We start from the raw sequence: 22018 nt of genomic DNA, 5'->3' as shown, positions 1-22018 counted from the left end.
TGGAAGAGGTTAGGTACCTCGGGCATTTAGTTGGACGAGGCGTCATCCGCACGGATCCTGACAAGGTTTCGGCCATTTCAGAGTTTCCTATTCCACGTTCCATAAAGCAAGTGAGGAGATTTTTAGGTATGACGGGATGGTACCGTAAGTTTATCCGGGACTATGCTACCATTGCCACGCCTTTAACAGATTTAACAAAAACTAAACGCAAGTTTGTATGGTCAGAAGACGCCCAGAAAGCCTTCGAAACTTTAAAGACCCACTTGAGCACCGCTCCAGTTTTACACAGTCCAAACTTCTCACAGCCGTTTTACATACACTGTGATGCAAGTAGAACTGGTATAGGAGGAGTATTGGTGCAAAAAGATGCGGAGGGTGAAGAGTTTCCTATCGCCTTTATGTCGAAGAAACTCAATCAAGCCCAACGCAATTATTCTGTCACCGAACAGGAATGCTTAGCAGCAATGCTGAGTATAAAGAAATTTAGAGCTTATGTTGAGGGACATGAGTTCACCGTCATCACGGACCATGCGTCCTTGAAGTGGCTCATGTCCCAAACGGACTTAAGTTCTCGACTTGCTCGGTGGGCTTTAAAGCTTCAGGGTTATAAGTTTAATATAGAACACAGGCGTGGTAGTCTCAACATAGTTCCGGATGCTCTTTCACGGGCCAACTCCGATGACCTCTCAGAGTTGAATATTGGTAGTTTGTCGTCATTGGAAGAACAATCTGGCATGTTCATTGATCTCCAATCCCCCCACTTCAGATCTGAAGGGTATAGTCAACTCGTAAAGAACATAGAGGGAAATTCACAGCATATTCCGGATGTAAAAGTCATCGATGGGTATGTCTATCGACGTACAGAACACGCTACGGGCGAGCAAATCCATGACGACTTATGCTGGAAGCTGTGGATACCCAAAGAACTCGTTCCGGATGTCCTTAAAAGGTCACATGATGACCCTTTGTCATCCCACGGTGGCATCAATAAAACGTTGAGCCGGATTAGAAAGTTATATTTCTGGCCAAACCTCGTAGTCGACGTAAAGAACTACGTGAACAGTTGCGAGATCTGCAAATCTACGAAACATCCGAATGTTGCACTTAGACCCCCGATGGGCAAAACGGTTGAAACTCATCGTTTTTTTCAAAAAATTTACGTAGATTTCCTAGGCCCGTATCCCAGATCACGATCGGGAAATATCGGAATATTCGTCGTTCTGGATCATTTCTCTAAATTCCCCTTTCTGAAACCAGTTAAAAAATTCTCATCTGAAATCGTTGCTAAATATCTGGAACAAGAACTATTTCACACATTTGGGGTACCAGAACTGTTGGTGTCCGATAATGGATCCCAGTTCCGGTCGAATCATTTCGGAGAATTATTAAAACGATATAGTGTGAGACATGTTTTCACTGCGATCCATGCTCCGCAGGCGAATGCCTCGGAGCGTGTCAACAGATCGGTTCTTTCTGCCATAAAGTCGTATGTCAAGACTGATCAAAAGAACTGGGATGAGCTATTGAGCAGCGTGGCATGCTCTCTCAGATCGTCTATCCATTCGGCTGTTGGAACATCCCCCTACTATTTGGCATTCGGTCAATCGATGATAACCAATGCCTCAAGTTATCCGTTATTGCGCCAGTTAGAGTTGTTAGAGGACCGTTCCGTGAGATTTGATAAAACCGATTCCCTTGCGATCATGGGTAGTAAAGCTAAAAACTCGATGCAGAAGCAGTTCGAACGTAATGAAAGGATGTATAATCTTCGATCGAGAGAGGTTTCATACAATATAGGCCAAGAGGTATATCGACGTAATTTCAGACAAAGTAATTTCGCCCAGGGTTATAACTCTAAACTAGCTCCCACCTTTTTGAAAGCAAGAGTTAGGCGCAAAATTGGTAACTCTAATTATGAATTGGAAGATCTGCAGGGGAACTTAGTCGGAGTTTATCATTCTAAAGATATGCGCCAGTGAGTCTTTGAACCTTGCAAGTGTAATCAGCTTCGGTGTTTTACTCCCTCCCCCGAAGTCTGATTTTGTCAGGGGGGTGTTGTAGTGGCACTTGCGACGTTCATCTCCTCATTTGAAACATTATTTTGAAAATTCTGATTTGTAACGTCTTTCTTTGCGCCACCTCGTGGTGAAGTCATTGTGCGGTAGATACTTTTACCTATCAGCGTTTCTTCGTTCTATTGCATGTTCTAGGTGGAGTTTTAACTCAATTATTGGAATAAATATTTTAATTGCAGCCATTTTTGAGGTATGAAGTCAATGATGAATATGCTAATTCGTCCATTTTGTCGATCTTGCCTCCTCTGAAAGGAAGTTTTTTCCCATTGTCGGTGTTAAAGATTAATAAGTCCATTACGTAAAAACATAAATCTTTTCAAAAGGAAAATAAAAATTAAATTCAAAGTTTTTCTCTAATTTTTATTTTTTTCCTTCGAGTAATTCAGAGTTTTTGCGTAAGTAAAGCAAGCGCTTTTTATATCGGTATTTCATATTTTTGGTAAAAAAAAATTAAATCCATTTAGATTTGATTTTCTGAACGTATCTGTCGAGGCAACAATTCCTTTCTATTCGACTGCCAGATTTTGCTGCGATCAATCTAAAGGTAAATTTAATCACATCCACAAATAGTCGTAGGGTGCCTTAAATCCATTCTCTCATTAATTTGATTTTGTTTTATTATTAGATTTGCCTTTGATCATTGATCTGCGTTTTATTGCATTTTATATGGGAAGAAGGAAGAACAGACAAGAACTTTTGCTCTCACCTAGCCTGTACCAAACACATTGGATATGCACAGCAACTCAACGTATGGCTGTTCTCTAAACCTGATTTTTATTCTGCCTACACACAGTACACATCAATTAAATCTATTTCATCAAATACCCATTGCAGTCTGTCAGTAGAACGAGAGATCAAAAACGTGGCGTGCAAAATTTAGTCCGAAGAACACATTTTATAAATCGAAAGAATTGCTGAATTTCTCGTTTATAAAAACAGCCGATTCTTGCCTTGTGAAACCAGCAAAATCGTTGGTGCTTTCAAAATGTGTGGTATGGTTAATATTTATTTAATCGCGTGTTTAAGACCTTGTGTCAATACTTAAAAAAAACACAGAAAATCAATCGTCAGAAGTGTGCCTCTAAATGAGGGGTAAACGCAAGGAAAATACAAAAAAAAAATCATAGCCCTTGAGTAAACCTAATAATTATAAAATATTAAAAGAATATAGTAATATGTTGCACTTTTAAGGCATAAATTCGAGTGATATTATTTGAAGTGAATATTTATTGCCATTGAATCGTTAATTCTACATTCGAAATATGATATTTGACTATTTCAAAAGTGGTACAGTTTTTTGTTTCACCAAAAGTTGTCATCTATATTGAACACGCCCTTAAATCAATTACGCCATTCTTTAACATAATGATCATTACGAATTGTTCATTTGTCGTTCCTTATAAATGCATGTGTAATGAGAGAGACAACCTCTGATGAGACAAAAAGTCGCTTGCGGAATACTATATGTAAAGATCCAAATATCTCCGAAACATTCCAGCAACACGTCTCTTATACATAATTGTTCATTTTTAGCAGCACATTAACATTATCAAGCTCTCACCAACACATCATAAATATTTGCCAGCACCTGTTCACAGAGCGCCACTCACCGAAAGTACTTTCTGCGAGAAGCCGAGAATTAAATCAATGTAAGTGTTTTCATTTTGTTTTGGTTATTGATTTTTAATAAAATGAAATCTCAATTAGTGTTGAAAAGGAAAAAAGGAATGATCAGATGTTTGCAAAAGAGGGCATTGACCCCGAAATCATATCAAATTCATTTGTTTGTTTCAGTCAATAATTTATTGCTCTTGGAAAATATTGTTGCTAAATTTGATCAATAGTTTATCCTATGTTCAATATTGAAAATTAAGGGGAAAAAAAAAGAAAATTTAAAACATTCACTCGAACTTTTGCAAAATATTATATTAAGTATTTCTACTGATTCCATGAACTAAAGGTGTCACATACAATACCCAATGAGTTTCACTACATTTATCATGTTAATTAATTACATGAGTTTTGATTCACGGTATGATCAGTGCTCATTGTAAAGAAATCATCTTAATTGTTGCCATTTTTCTATAATAAATTGTTATACCATTGGGAACTGTTTGCTGACTCAGATTATTATAGGATAAGTTTATTATATTAGCATCTAATGAATTGTTATTTATACCATGCCTTTGTCAAATTTTCTGATTGATCATTGTTGCTATTCTTAATCTATAATTCTGTTGAATATTTATCAAATTTATATGTCGAATTTTATTTGGGTGACACCCCATTTTCACAACTTTTGCTTTCTATCCTTAATGTTTGTGTTAAGCAATCAATTTACATGAGAATAAATATCACAATGAATTCCGAGTAGACATATCATGACTGTTTGATTCGCTCCTGGTGCAAGAGCTTGCTAAAATATATTTGGGGGTTACAGCTTCTCGTTGTAAAAGTGTAATGGGTTTCTTTCACCGCTGTGACCACGGTCGGGTGGGCAGTAGAGCACATCAACATCTGTTGCTCTGTATCGTTTAAAAAGTTTTTATTTTATCTACACTTCTTTCTCTTGTTCCATATGTTTTCTAGACTTCAGTTTCAAGCTCGTTCTATAATGATCTTACTGTACTATGTCCCTATCTTGGACTACACTCAAAAGAAAATGTTAGTGCACGCATGATAAAAATATGTATTTATAGTAGCACAGTGGCAAATTTCAGCTTGGCAGTCTTCCGAACCCATCCCACCGACGAGCTCCAAGGCCGTGTAAATGCGTGCGACTGTTTAGTTAAAGTTGAAAACCTACACCAGCCTCAATATGCCTTCGTTGTATGCTACAACATTTTATATAGATGTAGAAGGAAGAAGGCTGTGTGTCCTTTTTAATTAAGCAGACATTTCTTGTCCATTAGTTCAAAATCGCGTAAAAACTCAGAAACAAAAAGGAAACAAATAACTGAAAGTCTGTATACACAAACATTGTTTTGACATGTCTCTCTCTCTTTAATTTTGAAAATAGAAACATATAAAAATATATTGAAAATACAAAATTATTCAGAATTTATGGAAAAAATGAATGAAATGTTTGTAGTTAAATATAGAAGATATATTTGAAGGAAAGTCTATTGCTTTTCCTATTCATTTAATGTATATTTTATGTATTTTCGGTTCAAATTTTCGTGAAAACAAGGAAACAAAAATGAATGAAATTTTGTTTATGTTTCTGTTAATTACGAATGGTGTCGTGGAAACGGGTCAATTCGTAATTGAAACGCTCGTGTGAACATGACATAATACAAACTAAATAATGTTTCATTCATGGTACAATAATTCATAGGTAGGCCAGGTATGAGAATCGCCAAAAAATACAACCCTGTCGCTATGGCTTAAAACGTCAAAATTGTTTTGATGAATGATAACGGATGAGTATACAAAGAAGAAGAAGAACGAAATGTTGAAATGAAAACAAAACAGAGTTGAATTTTTTTTAAAATAATAAATATCAACTCTGCATGTCAACACGGTTTTGACAGATTAAGCCATAACAAAAAAAAAATTGTAATCAGCTGTTAGCTGTGGCCTACCTAAGAATTATTGTACCATGGTTTCATTTGTGAACATTTTTCCGGTAATTCAAGAGAAGAAAATTTCCGAATGGAGTGCTGTTGGAGTACATGTCGAAATCTTAACTGGTGATGGGAAGACAACCCATTTAGCAAATGAAGCAAAAACAGTTCAGCTTGCAACAAATGGAGAGCGGAGGAAACACGCATGTTTGCGATTGAATTCAATGGAGAATTTTCATAATTTGTGTTAATGTAATAAAGTTCTTAATATTTTTGTTTTACACAAATAATGCATTTTATTTGTTCTGCCATATTTTGTAATGGCTTGCACAATTTCCGCAGAATGCCTGTATTAAAACACGTGCTTTGGACTGCATCCTATTCTACCCCAAAGGGTTAGTTAAAATGCAATGCCAAAGGGTCAGTTAAAATGCAGTGCCAGAGGGTCAGTTAAAATGCAGTGCCAAAGGGTCAGTTAAAATGCAGTGCAATGGAGTGCCTCTTTTCGTAGTCACGCTCTTGTAAAAATCATGAGTGAAAATGCATAATTTGATGCACTTCCAGATCACTTGTACATCTCATTTAACTGCCTCTTTGTAGGCAAACTTTTTGCTGTATACCCTCAGCCAATGTGAAGTGAAACTTTCACCTACGGACAGATGGAATGTATTTAAGGTCTCTTCAGAATTTTGTGGCCATTTTTCGACATTTGAGCTTGCCGACAAAAATGTGGATTAGTAATTAACTGCACTAATACGGCGTTTATATTATAGTTTTTTGCAGGGTTAACCTTCTTTATGAGGATTTGTTTGAAGTATATACAATGGAAATGACATTTGAAACCCAGACCCACTGGGTTAACCTTGTTATATATAAACGGCCTATAAGACACAAATGTTGAACCTTTGTGGGGGAGGTACCTTTAGGGAGGACCGATATTGGCCATTTTAGAAGTTAAACTAAATTTTGACAAAATATTAGGAGATCCAAGGTGCGCATTTTTTTTTAAATATTGGGGAGAAGTACCGGAAGTTGTGGACCGGTATTGCCCCATGAAACTAAGTTTCGATGTAATATGACGAAGACCAAATGTTGGACCAAATCGGTTGAACAGTTCGAGAGTTATCGTGCTCTCAGACCGCCACATATGGTGACATAGGGGTTTTTTTACACCTTTCGGGCTGTTTTCCCAAGAAATATGGACTTGCCCCTGAAAAAACTTTTACCGTCGTAATGGAGGTAGCGAATGCAAATCGCTTCAACAAAAATCAAAGTGATTCAAGAGCAGGTATTAAAGTGAACTTATCCGAAATTTTGTGTGAGAGGTACCAGAAGTAGTAAGAGTTATCGTGCGCACAATTTTTCCGAACATTTTTGAACTTTTGTGGGGAAGGTTCCTGAAGGAGTGGACCGATATGGCTTATCTTCAAATTTAAACTATGTTTAGACAAAATATTACGAAGGCCAAATTTTGGACCGAATCGGCAGATCCAGCGCTCCAGCCAGACAGACGGATGGATATTGCTCAATCGACTCCAAATTGGCTGAAACACATTTCGTCCAAACATACTTGGGGTCTAAAACTATTATTACGATGAGGCACATTTTGCCCGAATGAAAGTGTATATACCCTCGTTAGCTGAGGGTATAAAAAACAAATGTCAACGATTCTGTCATCATACAAATTCCAGTTAATATCATGGCAGAACTACCAGGTAGTGGTATCACACCAGCTGATCGAATATGAAAAGTCAAATCCCTTTATAAAAAAATTATTTTTGTTGTAATTTCCCCAACAAAATAAGGAAAGTTTTGACATAATATATTCAAAATTTTACGATGCCACTACCTGGGTAATTGTGCCATGAAATTATCATAAGCTCTGTTCCTTTACGTGCAAGAATCTTCAAGTTTTACCACTTTTTACTTGAAAAGCGTCCCTTTACGTCAGACACCATACAATTTATATGGGAGCAGTTTACAACTTTTACCACTTTTGCCGGTTTTACCATTTTCAAAAGTAAAGGAACAGACCAATAATATATCTGTCATTTGCCGCACGCCAACATTATAGTTGTAGGTCAGTAATTTTTCTAATATGGCAACTCTATTCGTCTTATGGGATTTATAACAAGCTTCGTTCCCGTACTTTTTAATAGTAAAACTCGTAAAAGAGAGAACTGCAAAAAATTTGTTCTCACACACAAGTTTTTTGAAATAGTTCGGGAACGGAAAAATGGAAAATACGTCAAAAAAACTGGAACAAATGTCAAAGTCGGTGTATCAGCCAATCAGACGCCGGCAACCATGTTACTATTTTTTTACGCGCCCAAATTTGTCGTGTAAAAAGTTTTTAAAGAGAGCGTCATTCAGCGCCATTTTTGTTTAAAGAGAAATGAACATTTTACCACTTTTTTGTGTACGGGAACGCTTTTTCGAGTAAAATGTGTAAAAGTCGTAAAAATTGTAAAAACTTTTTAGTTCTGGAACACAGCTTCAGTTACATCAGCTGTGAAATGTAAACAAAAACAAATTCCATTTTTTTTTTGAACCGGCAGAAGCGCAGAAGGGAAAGGAAGAAAAATACAACATAATTTGATTAAATTGCACGTTAAAATTGTAAGTTAAGTGCTCAATTTTGCCCCTTATTAAAATCAACAACGTATTGTTGGACAAGATATCATCAGAGGAATTATTTTGGTACCGGTAGGAAGATGTGTTCTACAGAGATAATAACCACAATTTAAAAGTGTCTTTATAGGAATATGCAAAGAAGGATAATTGTAGTTTTCTGCTTCCGGAACAAATTGAATACTCTACCAGCTGACGGAAAAAATTTGAAACTTTTTTTTAAATTGTAAGTTTTTCTTAAGTAGCCGTAGCCGTAGGATTTAAGACTTTCTCCTATGGACAGGAGCCAATTTAGGGCACGAAAACAACATGTTTTTTCTAATTTAAAATTTTTTCTTACTTTAACAAGGGAATTTTCGGAACTTAAGAGGCCCATATCTCGGGAAGTTGGACTTCCCCCCGGAAAAATTTATATATTTGTGATCAGGACAACAAGATCTACCTGTGGTAATTTTTCCAGATTTTTCCGCCAGGTGGGAGAGTATTCTATTTATGCTATGCTTCCTTATTTAGTCAGAAGTGTAGTATGGACAAAAAGCTCAATAGGTATCTTCTTTGAATAGCAGACCACATAAAAAAAATTTCCGTTAGAGGTTATTTCAATAAGTCTTTTTTGTATAGAAAACCGTCGAAAGGATGTCTTCTATGAACAGAAGACGATCTAATGGTGAAGAGGTATTCTATGTATAGAAAATCATTTGAGTAGGATATCGATGACAATCTATAGTGGTTTTCATTATACAGAATACCATCTAGGTAAAGGACCATCTGTAGAAGCCTTCTATGAATAGAACACAGTCTGAAGGGGAAGGTCACCGGAAGTGGTTTTCTACAAAAATTACCTCCGCTAGGGGTCTTCTATGGATAGAAGGCCGTCTGAAGGCATCTTCTATGTATGGAAAACCACCTGAAGGGATCTAATTTAATTTTAATTTTTTAATTTAATTTATTTTAATAACAACACGGTGAAAGCGGTTCTATTCTATTGTTAGATGACGGTCTGAGAGATCTCCTATGGACGGAAGACCACCTGAAGGGGTCTTCTTAAAAAACAAGACTATCTGTAGAAAGGAGAACATCAGAAGGGGTTATCTATGGACGGGAGACCTCTGAAGTGGTCTTCTGTGGATGGAGTATCAACTGAAGAGATCTTTTATTGATAGAAGACCATCTGAAGGGATTTCCTATGGACGGAATACAGTTAGAAGGGATCTCTTCTGGAAGGAAGAACACCTAAAGTCGTGTACTATAAGTTGCACCGTATTCATAAAAAAATAACTGTTAATCAAATTATTAATTTAATTAATAGAGATTAATTAACAATAGCAATTGCTACTAATGGATTTCACAAAAATCAGTGAAAAATTAATACCGTCGAATTACTTGAAACTTGCTTTGGAATCTCAAAAGGTCAAAGAGAGGCAAATCAAAGAACTCTTGGAAAAGGTAAAACATGATTTGATAAAACACAATCAATACCTTTAAATATCGATTCAAATTCTTTTTAGCGGAAATTACCTGAAGACGGTTGGAGTGATGAACTCATTGAGTTGGTGGTACAACAACTTGCTGCATTGGATTCAAATAACTTTTCACATAATGCCGGTTTGGGTGAGAGGGAAGCACGGATTGCTTGTAGTAAGTTAGTGTGCACATAAAATTTAGGAATTTGTTTTAAAAGATAAATTTTCCAGACTTAGTTGCCAAACGTCATTACGGTTTTGGTCATGGCATTGGAAGATCCGGTGATTTACTAGAAGCTCAACCAAAAGCAGTTGGTTCCACAATTTTATCCCAACTCACCAATGCCTTATTACTCGATCTAATACATGCCATGGGCATAACAAGTTGCAAAGCATGTTTCCTGCTACCCATGGCAACTGGGATGTCGTTGACACTGTGCTTTTTAAGTCTTCGCAAGCTAAGACCCAAAGGAAAATATATACTCTGGTCACGCATAGATCAAAAATCTTGTTTCAAAAGTATGACAGCAGCAGGATTTACTCCAATTGTAATCAACACAAAAAGAAGGGAAAATCAAGATGGCTTATGCACAAATCTAGAAGAATTTGAAAAGAAAATCCTCGAACTTAAAGAAGATATTTTATGTATTATGTCGACAACCAGTTGTTTTGCACCACGAAACTGTGATGATATTACAAAACTGGCGGAACTGGCAAAACAGCATGACATACCCCACATAGTTAATAATGCTTATGGACTGCAAAGTACTTATCTATGTCATCAGTTGCAGCAAGGACAAAGAACGGGAAGAATTGATTTATTTGTACAAAGTACAGATAAAAATCTAATGGTACCAGTTGGTGGAGCCATTGTGGCGGGATTTAATGAAGCCATAGTGCACAATGTGGCAAAAACGTATGCAGGTGATTTACCTCTTTCAATAACTTTATGGACTTTTTTACAATTCTCGTCTTCTTTTTAAATAGGTCGTGCCTCATCCTCCCAATCATTAGATGTTTTTATGACATTGCTATCATTGGGTAAAAAGGGTTATATCGAACTGTGTAAGGAACGTAAACAATTATTCAATGAACTTAAAGAAAATATGCAAACAATTGCAGAGAAATATAATTGTCAATTGTTGGAGACAAAAGGTAATCCAATATCATTGGCTTTATGTTTCCAAGAATGGTGTGTAGATCAGCCAACCAAATTGGGTTCGATGCTGTATACACGAGGCATTTCGGGTACAAGAGTGGTGGCACCTGGTTCCTTAAAAGCGATAGATGGTTATGAGTTTAAAAGTAAGCCCGCCCATTGTTTAAACAATTTTTCAAAATTAAAATTTTTTCTTCCATAGATTGGGGTACCCACGAAGATCTTGAAAGATCTTCATATTTGACTGCGGCAGCATCTATAGGCATCACAAGTAAAGACATTAGTATATTTATAAAAAAGTTAAGTGAATTATTGGAATCATTAAAGACTAACAAATAACAATAACTGGAATACTCAACACAAAAATCAAGTCAATTTTTGTTCTCAATAAATATTCGAAACGTTTACAGGAAACTAAATATCCTTAATGAATTCCATCCAGAAGTATATGTAAGCTATTTCAAATTTATTAAAAGAAGTATTGAAGATGATCCCCTGTTCATAATATAGAAGCTTCTGTGGTAATAGAAAACTTACAAAAGTCCCCATATCATAATTCCTAACGATATTAATATTTAAAAGCCAATTTTATAGTGTTCTATTTATTGAACATCTTTAGATGTATTTTAGGAATAGGGCTTTCGAATGTCTGGAAAGCAAGCAACGAGCTGATTCTATTCCTTCCCTTAGAAAGGACCTAATCTTCAAGTCCCATTCGAGAAAAAATGCTTATTTTCCGCAATGAAAAGACCCTCTTCCTTCTACGAGAATAGTTTTATTCTTCTATAAACAGACTTTCGGATCATTCACGAGAAGTCCTGGGCTTCTTTGAAGAAACCATCTAAACTTACATTTAAAGATCTTGAGGGCTTTTAAGAATAAACTTCTATTTTTTATAAGAAGTACCTCTATAGAACACTTCTATTCGACATTGCCTGATTTTCAATGATAATGATTTAAGATTTGGCTTAAATGTCGTTTAGGGGCACCTCTCGGATCATGAAAAAATTTCATGAAATTAGGCGTTCTTAAATCGAATTCCCCACTACAGCAATTTTATGATTTTAATCTACTATGGAAGTCGATCTAGAGACGCATAATTTCATGCAATTTTTACAATGAAATCACTCTAGTGTGGACCGGGAGTAAGCAATCGCATGTGTGTGTGTGTATGAGTGTGTCATTGACAATACGCACGGCAAACGTTTTCCAAAAATACTTTTTGTTTCGGTGGTGAATGAAACAACTCGGCAAAGCATATACGAAGTTACATTTCAGCAATCGTACGGTTTCCATCATCCCAGCAAACCAAATGTCTGATGTCCGACAAGTCTGAACAATTTCGGAAGCAAAGTCGTTCAGATTTCGTTACGATTTCTAAACGATTTTTCGGACAGGAAATAGTTCAGATTTTGTACAGATTTCGTTCCGATTTCGGAACGAATGTCGGAAAGAAATTTCCTTTCCGAATTTCCCAAGGATTTTCTTCAGATTTCGTTACGAAATCGATCCGATGTCGCTCCGACATTTCGTTCCGAAATTATGTCAACCACTTCATACAACTTTCGTTAAGATATCATTACGATTTCGGATCAGATTTCGGATGTATCGTCCGAATTTTGTTCCGATTTCGTTACGATGTCGGTACGATTGGTTTGCTGGGATTTTACATTGAAAAGTTTGTGTTTTTGTTTTGATTGTGAGAATGAAACGATTCAGAGAAGCTGAAAAGTTTGTGGCTTTGTGTGATTGGTACGGGAATCGTTTTGTTTGTTTCCGTTCATTGCTTATCACTACTCATTTGGATGGCATCTATTTAGAATTGTTCACACTTGTTCACAAATTCATTAGAAAAGCCTTTCTTTGAATTGGCAAGAGTTTTTTAAAGTCTTTTTAAAAGAATGATTCCAAAATATATACTTTGAAGATTTACAGAATATAGATAACCTGTAGGCCCTCTTAAGGTAATCTTACAGTCGGTTTTAATATATAAGGTCCGCAAGGAGATAGGACTTCTAATAGAAGAGACGTGAAGGCCTGTTTCTTTATACCGTCATCTCACATCAAACCAAAGTGTACAATCCTTGAGAATCGAAAAAGTGTCTTCATAGAGAGTTGGAAAATGAGGAGAACTTCTAGAAGGTGAATGGAGATTAAATGTCTTACCATTAAAGACTTGAAAATCTCCTTATTGTACAACCTGTTGAGGCTTTCTAGTCGCTGGTGGGAAGATATTCTGATCTTCTATGTGAATACCTTCTATTTTCCGGCCATATTTTAGTCTTCAATGAGAACTCAATTTAATCATCTTAACATCCTGTATGTTATCGTTACCCAAGAACTCTGTTTTAACATTTCGGAAAGCAATGGCAGAGAAAGTGTTCCATTATTGAAAATAATTATTACTTTTTGAAAGAGATAGAAGGGTTTACTGAGAAAATTTTCTCACAGAAGGTCACCTCGTAGAATAAAGAAAATGTTTCTCATAGAAAAAAAAGATTTTCTTTTGATAGAAAATCTGAAAGACTTTTCAATTGAAATGCATGGAATACATGAAATAAATGTCTTAAACATCCTATTCCACATCGCAGTGATTGAGAATTAATGCGATGTACTGTATACCAAAACGTCGCTGTTGAGTATTTGAAACGCAGACCTGATGCATTAGAGGTAGATTTTGCAACACTTTGCATTTTAAAATATAGCATTTCCAAATTAAATGAAACCTTTTCCAAATTGAATGAAACTTTTTCCAAATTGAATGAAACCTTTTCCAAATTGAATGAAACCTTTTCCAAATTAAATGAAACCTTTTCCAAATTAAATGAAACCTTTTCCAAATCAAATGAAACCTTTTCTAAATCAAATGAAACCTTTATTTTTATTGAAAGAAAAAACCCAGAATATTTTGAAAAGGGAAAGATATAAAAAATTATATGGGGTTTCAACAATTTTTTACTTAAATTCTAATCATATGTAATGACATAAAAGTGCAACTCGCTGCATGTTTTGCTTCCTTGAACTTAAACATTTTATAATTTTTGGGCATCAATTAAGGTTATAGCGAAATAATGCTAAAGAGAGGATTAAGGTTTAAAAAATTGCTAATAATAACAGGGGCTAATTGTATTACCTAATGAAGTGGTTCACGATATTACGATCTATTGTCTGATCGCGTAGTACCACTCTGGTACACAATTTTATTTTTGAAAATGCCCTTACTATTGGGTTCAATATTGCTGAATATGGCATTAAAAATTACCCCGGTTTAATTATATCATTATGTGTATTTATTAAGTTATTGCATAAAAATTATCCTGAAAAAAAACTTTCAAAAATAATATTGTGTGCCAGAGTCGTACTACGCGATCGGAACAGCTCAAACAACAGACCATGAAAACGATACAAAATTGATTAGTTGTTAATCAGGGTCGTACCTAACATTTTCTGAGCGACATTTTTGAAGAACATTTCGAAGCTGAAAAACGTCATCATGTGGTACTTTTATAGTGGTTCTTAAAATAAGGGACGAAAAGGACATTGAAGGACGCGAGTTAGAAGGTCGAAATGCTCTACGAAAATAATTCTCATTCGATTTGACTGAAGACGTGTTATCTCATAAATAAGCTAGAACAACATTTAACAAAGATAAAACGCTAATTTCAGATGCCTGACAGGGTCTTCAGCAGAAACTTAATCACGTCATAACTCGGAACTTCGACTCACGGCGGATATGTCCTTCAGGATTCTTAATATACTCACCAAAGGGCTTTCATCCCCAAAAGGAATAATCTCTGCCCCAGATTTTCACCTCCATTTTGTATCACAGTGTTATTAGGAATTTGTTAAACCTAAATTCTCTCTTTAGGATTATTTCGCTATTACTTTAATTGATGCCCAAAAATTATGAAATGTTTATGTTCAAGGATGCAAAACATGCAGCGAGTTACACTTACTTAAGATTAGAATTTTTATTTCTTTCTCCTTTCAAAATACTCTGGCTTTTTCTTTCAATAAAAATAAAGGTTTCATTCGATTTGGAAAAGGTTTCATTTGATTTGGAAAAGGTTTCATTTGATTTGGAAAAGGTTTCATTTGATTTGGAAAAGGTTTCATTTAATTTGGAAAAGGTTTCATTTAATTTGGAAAAGGTTTCATTCAATTTGGAAAAAGTTTCATTTAATTTGGAAAAGGTTTCATTTAATTTGGAAATGCTATACCTTTAAAAAGCACAAGAAATAACTGAAACAACAGATTTTTGTGATGTTTCGAAAGTCAGCCATGCTGTCTGCACATAGAAGACCCAAGAGGATTTTCATAGTAGACCATATAATCTCTAAGTGATATATCTCATAAATGATTAGAAGTTATTTTCTTAGAAGGCCGTACGATTTTCTTAATCTAAGGTTTTTTCCATTAAGAGGTCTTCGTCATAAAAGAAAAAGATTACTTTCAAAGGAGACTTGTCTTATGATAGAGGTCCAGAAGGTCTTCTATTAGGAACATTTCAAGTGGAAGATTATCAAGACTAGAATCAAAGTCTACGTAAAAATTCTACTTAGGAAGAAATATTTCCATAAAAATCTTAGGCCCATATCTCGGGAAGTATGGACTTCCCCCCAGAAAATTATATATCGTTGTAGTCATAATGCCAAGGGCTATCTACTGTAAAAATTTAAGCCCGATCCGAGAGGTGCCCCTAAACGACATTTAAGCCAAAAACACCAACGAAACTTTCAAGAACCATATCTTCCTTCGTCAGACCATGAATAACTTCAGAGGTCCTTGTCTCGGGAATAATGTAAACGTTATATACAATCTTCATCATGCAGACGTGACCTATCTGTGCTTAACATTTCAATTTGATTCGTACGTAGCGGTTAAACTCAAAGCAAGCCAAAAGTTCCGCATCTGTCGCATAGAAAAATTGACTTGTATAATATCGATGATCTTCTTTTGATAAAGCAAACTAAAAAAACGTCTCAGAAAGTATTTATCAAATAAAAATTCCTAGGGCTCTATTGAAAGTTCAAGGATACATACCTAAGATGAGAAATATTGTAAAACATCTTCCGCAAATATACTTCCTTGCACCAGACAATGAATGAATCTGTTCCTGCATTTGATCCATCTCCTTATTTTGACGAGTAAGGCAATCTTTTGAATGTCAATTCCCTTTAATGCTTCCATAAATTGAAAAGCCTAATGACAAATTATTGAAAAACTTCTTGTCGTCGTGATAGAGATTATATACTGCTAATTATCTGCTTGCTTTTAAAATTGGCAATTATTTGCAAATTAAAACTATAAAACTATTTAACGGATGCATGATACAATAAGAAGGTTGCAGCAACTGCCGTTTTTGGTAACATAAGATGTCAAAATTTGACATAAATTCGATGCAATTGACACATTATGTTACCATCAGCTGGGCTGATAATGCTACCTTCTTATTCATGGCACAATTAACCAGGTAGTGGCATCGTAAAATTTTGAATATGTTATGTCAAAACTTTCTTTATGTTGTTGGGGAAATTACAACAAAAATAATTTTTTTATAAAGGGGTTTGACTTTTCATATTCGATCAGCTGGTGTGATACCACTACCTGGTAGTTCTGCCATGTTCTTATTGTATCATGAACGGATGCCAACCGTCTTTAGCAAATCAAATAAAAGCATCCTAACCCATATGATTATGACAGTTAATAAAGCCGCAATACAATTGGCAATCATTGTTGCCGTTATTCCATTTTTTTTCGTTGAGAAATGGTCGGAAGTTATGTAAATTTGATCAATTTATATTTAATTTCTTCTGACCTTAAATAAATTAAAGTAGGCAAAGGAATTCCAAAGTATGCAAGGCCTACATAAGGTCGGCCAATAAGCCCAGCTGATTATTATGTTTGATGTCAAAAACATTATTGTGATTTAAAATACAAAGAAACTAAAATCACAATTATGTAAAATCTATTATGTTTGTTGTCAAATGTTGTTAACAGTACTCTGAATGGCCGACCTTCTGTAGGCCTTGAAAGTATGTATGTATTTTCATTCTAGAGTTATGTTCTCTTATTTAGTTCGACAGGCAAAACAACACTGCAAAATTTTCAAGGTAATTTTGTCCAAACAAGTTCAAATGCGGTTTTTATGAAAGTACATACCTAATAGACAAAAACCATATTTGGGTTTTGTTTTGTTAGATCAGTTTCTGATTTTATGGCCCAGTCTAAACATGGTTAAATAGAGACTTTTTAATGCAAATCAGGGCTATATATTTGAAACCAATACGTATCTTTCCATGACATCCGCAGCAAACATGTAGATAAGAACAAGAAGAAAATATTTGGAAAAATAATAAACACGAATAACCTCTCTTATTGTCTCAAATTTTATTATATATCTAAAAATACCGTAATTTGTATATATTTTGCAGGGTATCTCCAAAACGGTTACATTTTTCTTAATGTTATCTTTGGGATAACATTCGCTGGAATGCTATACACAACTTTTCAGAACATATTATTGTTGTAAAATGCCTCTATCGCGTTGCTTCCAGCATATTTTTCAACGATAATAGGTGTGTACGATGACTTTCCCAGCAATAATTACTCAGTCAGTTCCAGCAACCTCTCTCAGTGAATTTTACTCTCTCAAGCAAGAAAAATTGCAGAAAGTTATCGAACAGCATTTTGCAAAAACTTGCAAGAAAGTCAGCTGTTTCCGAAAATGTTTGAAATTTGTTTTTGTTTCTTTTGATATTTTAAACCAAACGGAACAAAAACATAAATTTTAAAATTGCAGTTTACTTATTTAATGCTTTGAACCTATCCACAACGCTTTAGAATCTAAAAAAATGTGCAATTATGAAATTTTCTTTATCAAAAATGTTAACATTCCGAGTTGTTTACATTGAACAGTGATAAAAAGTCAGCTGATCAGACTTGCAAATTTTTGCGGGACAAATTTTCCCAGCAAAAATTTGCAAGTTCTCAGTTCTCTAATTTTGTTATCGAACAGCATTTAGTAAAAATTTGTACGAATTTGTACAAATTTTTGGGTTATCGTACAGACCTAATTTGATAAATATATCTGCAATGCATTGAAATTTGGGTGACGTAGGGGATGGAAGATACCAAGGAACGGTCCTGACCGGTTTTAACATGGCAAAGCCCAGGATTTATCTTGGTCCCTCTTTCATCACAAGTGGACACTGACCTCCCCGTGTTGTCACCTGGGGAACTGCCTTTAACACCCGTTAAAGGTAGTGAGCTAACATGTGCCGCGCGTTCACCCATAAGAACGTTAAAAACTTGGGTTTGGGCGTCGGGTTAGTAACCCTCCCCTAGAAAAAACAGCCTACTATGAAAAAACGAAAGAAAAGAAAAACAAACCCCTCTAAAGTTGACGAACCCCGCAAACGTTTTAAGGACCATGATCTGCGAATCTGCACCTGGAATGTTCGCACTCTTTATAGAGAAGGTGCAGTCTTCGCATTGGCAGACGTACTTGAAAAGTACAAGACCGATATTACTGCCATACAGGAAATACGATGGATTGGGAAAGGCGTCACAACAACACCTAAAGGTGACGCACTGTATTATAGCTGCCATGACGTAAAGCATGAGTTTGGTTGTGGATTCGTAGTTAGTCGGAGACTAAAACATCTTGTATCCAGCTTCACTCCAGTGAATGAAAGACTTGCTGCAATTCGAATAAAAGCTAAATTCTTCAACATCAGCTTTATTTGCGCTCATGCTCCCACTGAAGAAAAGGACGAACAGACCAAAGATATATTTTACGAGTGCTTAGAAGAAACATATGACCGTTGCCCTGCCCATGACATTAAAATCATTCTAGGCGATTTTAATGCCAAAATTGGAAAGGAGAATATCTTTGGCCCAACAGTCGGGAAATTCAGTCTCCACAGTGAAACATCTGACAATGGTATGAGACTGATAGACTTTGCAGCTGCAAAAAACATGGTAGTTAGCAGTACCAGATTTAATCATCTCGATATTCATAAGGGCACCTGGCTGTCTCCAGATCAGAAAACAAGAAACCAAATTGATCATGTTGTGATAGATGGAAGACATTCATCGAGCGTGTTGGATGTACGATCGTTCCGAGGCGCAAACATTGATTCGGACCACTACCTTGTTGCAGCAAAGGTACGCACCCGCTTAAACGTAGCAAACAAAGTACGAGCAGACACAACACGAAAGTTAGACATCGGTAAGCTGCAATCACAACAGATAGCCACAGCATATTCCACTCAACTAGCCCAATTGCTTAATCAAAGCCCTCCTCATCCCGATAACATATCAGCGCAATGGCAAAGCATTGCCCACTCCATGCAAACAGCCGCAAAATCCATACTTGGATACCAGAGACCTCCACCAAGGAATCCATGGTATGATGAGGAGTGTCGTGCTGCCACCGAAGAGAAAAATGCGGCATATAAGGCTACTTTACAATCCGTAGCAACGCGTAGCGCACGAGAGAGATACAGGGAGAAAAGGAGAGAGGAGAAACGTCTTTTCCGCAGGAAAAAGAGAGAGATGGAAAAGCGGGAGTGTGAAAAAATCGAGATGTACAGGAGCCAGAATGAAGTCCGAAAATTCTACCAAAGAGTCAAGCATCAAACTGATGGCTTTGGTACAGGCACATCCTCCTGTAGAGACCAGCAAGGTAATTTGGTAACTGATACAGATAGTGTACTCAGGATATGGAAAGAACATTTTTCAAATCTGTTGGTATCCAATAGCAGCGAAGAAGACGAAGATACCACAGTCCCAATCCCAGAAGATGGTATTGAATGTATACTGCCCAGCCAAGATGAGGTAAAGACAGCAATAAATCGGCTGAAGAATAATAAGGCAGCAGGGGCCGATGGCTTACCAGCCGAGCTGTTCAAAACCGGAGGCGACACGCTGATAAGGTGTATTCATCAGCTAGTTAGCACCATCTGGCAGGAAGAACGAGTACCCGACGATTGGAACCTGAGTATCCTGTGCCCCGTCCACAAGAAGGGAGATAAGACAGTATGCTCTAACTATAGGGGCATAAGTCTACTCCCTATTGCCTACAAGATCGTGTCAGGGATATTGTGCGAACGACTAAAGCCAATGGTCAACGAGATTATTGGACCATACCAATGCGGCTTTAGACCTGGCAAGTCCACCATTGACCAGATATTTACCCTGCGGCAAATCCTGAAGAAGACCCAAGAGATGCAGATCGACACCTACCACCTCTTTGTCGATTATAAAGCAGCCTTCGACAGTCCGCTGCGCTCAAAGGTATTCCAAGCCATGTCTGAATTTGGTATTCCCGCAAAGCTCATCCGGCTTTGTAAAATGACTTTAACTGACACGAGGTCCTCAGTTAAAATAGGAAAGAACCTCTCCGAAGAGTTTGGTACCAAAAGAGGTTTCAGACAAGGAGACAGCCTTTCGTGTGACCTCTTCAACATCCTGCTAGAAAAGGTTATACGAGAGGCAAACGTCAAAAGAAGTGGCACAATCTACACCAATAGTCACATGTTACTTGCTTATGCTGATGATATAGACATCATGGGTCGATCAGTAAAAGAAGTAACTGATACCTTTATAAAGGTCGAAGGAGAATCTGCTAAAGTGGGTCTGGCGGTAAACGGTGAGAAGACCAAGTTGATGGTGTCGACGCGCAATGCGTCCATTGAGCTCGGACCGACTGTGGAAGTTGGTTCCTATAATATTGAGGTAGTAAAAGACTTCGTCTACCTCGGCACCTCCGTCAACACAACAAACGACATCAGTTGTGAAATAAAAAGAAGAATTGTATTGGCCAACAGATGCTACTTTGGATTAAGTAAGCAGTTTAAAAACAAAGCCACATCTCGTCAAACAAAAATAACGCTCTACAAAACACTGATACTACCCGTGCTGATGTATGGCTCCGAAGCCTGGGTACTTGCGCAAGCAGACATGGCAGTGCTTGGTGTGTTTGAGAGAAAAATTCTTCGAAAGATCTACGGACCAATCTGCGTTGACGGTGAATATCGACGTCGCATGAACCACGAGCTGTATCTGCTATACAACGACATCAATATTGTTAAACGTATCGAGATGCAGCGATTGCGTTGGCTAGGCCATATCATAAGAATGAGCGATGATGAACCCGCTAAAAAGGCGTATGAATACATGCCACATGGCGGTGCACGCAGAATTGGCAGGCCAAGGAATAGATGGCGCAAACAAGTGGATATTGAGATGAAAAGGCGCGGTATTCCAGAGTGCAAAGCAACAAATAGAGAGGAATGGAGATCTCTTCTTAGTTCGGCCTATAGAACAAATGTTCTGTAATGGGCCAGCTAAGTAAGTAAGTAAGCATTGAAATTTCAAATATGAGAATAAACATGTATTAGAAATATGTATGTTTTGTAGAAAGTATGGTATGAAATACCGCCTAAACAACAGCTGTGTCTGGTTACCCTAAAATTTGTAACAATTTGTACCAATTGTTGCTGGAAGTCGTCTGTTAACACAAAAAACCAGCAAAAGAGAGCGATTCGAGAGAGACATTTTGACAGTTCTTTCACTGAGAGCTTGTAAATTCTTGCTGGACAAATTTCTTCTAGCAAGCACTTGCAAGCTCTTCTTCTTCCTGAAAACAATCAATCAGCCGTTTTTAGTTTTTTGTTGATTTATTAGGTGTGTACGATAACTTTCCCAGCAAAAATTACTCAGTCAATTCCACCAACCTCTCTCAGTGAATTTTACTCTCTCAAGCAAGAAAAATTGCAGAAAGTTATCGAACAACAATTTGTAAAAACTTGCAAGGAATCAACTGTTTTGAAAAAGAAGAAGAAGAAAAGTTTTTGCATCAATTTGATGTTCTTGTTTTCCATGATTTTTTTTTATATTTTTCAGCTTTTGATGTTTAATTTTTTGATATTTCAATATTTATTTTTGTTTTCGCCAAACAAGAATAAAAAATAAAACAAAACAAATGTTTTCAAGTCAGCTGATCAGACTTGCAAATTTTTGCGGGACAAATTTTCCCAGCAAAAATTTGCAAGTTCTCAGTCACAAAACTCTCCAAAAATCTCTCCAAACTCGCTCTCTTTTGCTGGATAATTTTGT

The 22018-nt window shown here is 36.5% G+C and overlaps 1 protein-coding gene across 10 annotated transcripts; it reads left to right on the top strand.

Moving 5' to 3' along the window:
- Positions 1 to 2915: 2915 nt before the first annotated feature.
- Positions 2916 to 11236, top strand: SecS (Sec synthetase). Of its 10 annotated transcripts, none has more exons than XM_073970678.1 (8): positions 8182 to 8347; positions 8403 to 8498; positions 8622 to 8719; positions 9582 to 9718; positions 9781 to 9910; positions 9967 to 10659; positions 10723 to 11040; positions 11097 to 11236. In XM_073970678.1, the coding sequence occupies exons 4-8, from the start codon at positions 9611 to 9613 to the stop codon at positions 11231 to 11233; spliced, it is 1386 nt and encodes a 461-aa protein (XP_073826779.1). In that variant the 5' UTR covers positions 8182 to 8347; positions 8403 to 8498; positions 8622 to 8719; positions 9582 to 9610; the 3' UTR covers positions 11234 to 11236. The 10 variants fall into 10 exon arrangements, 9 of the variants coding, with proteins under 9 accessions (XP_073826807.1, XP_073826832.1, XP_073826796.1 ...); XM_073970687.1 differs by having other exon boundaries at positions 8213 to 8347; positions 8622 to 8745; XM_073970731.1 differs by lacking the exons at positions 8182 to 8347; positions 8403 to 8498; positions 8622 to 8719 and adding exons at positions 2919 to 3067; positions 3612 to 3724 and having other exon boundaries at positions 9599 to 9718.
- The last annotated feature ends 10782 nt before the right edge of the window (positions 11237 to 22018 follow it).

Source organism: Musca autumnalis, unplaced genomic scaffold (assembly GCF_047663935.1).
Source record: "Musca autumnalis isolate F117 unplaced genomic scaffold, ASM4766393v1 scaffold_1, whole genome shotgun sequence".
NCBI classification, from domain to species: Eukaryota; Metazoa; Arthropoda; class Insecta; order Diptera; family Muscidae; genus Musca; species Musca autumnalis.
Note: the sequence above shows the minus strand (reverse complement) of the source record. Positions and strands in the feature narration are given on the sequence as shown.

Excerpts from the sequence above, each read along its gene's own strand:
- SecS (XM_073970706.1), top strand. The coding sequence starts at position 9,611 with ATGGATTTCACAAAAATCAGTGAAAAATTAATACCGTCGAATTACTTG. Across the intron at positions 9,719-9,780 it reads TCAAAGAACTCTTGGAAAAG|CGGAAATTACCTGAAGACGG; the intron begins GTAAAACATGAT and ends AATTCTTTTTAG. Across the intron at positions 11,041-11,096 it reads AGATGGTTATGAGTTTAAAA|ATTGGGGTACCCACGAAGAT; the intron begins GTAAGCCCGCCC and ends TTTCTTCCATAG.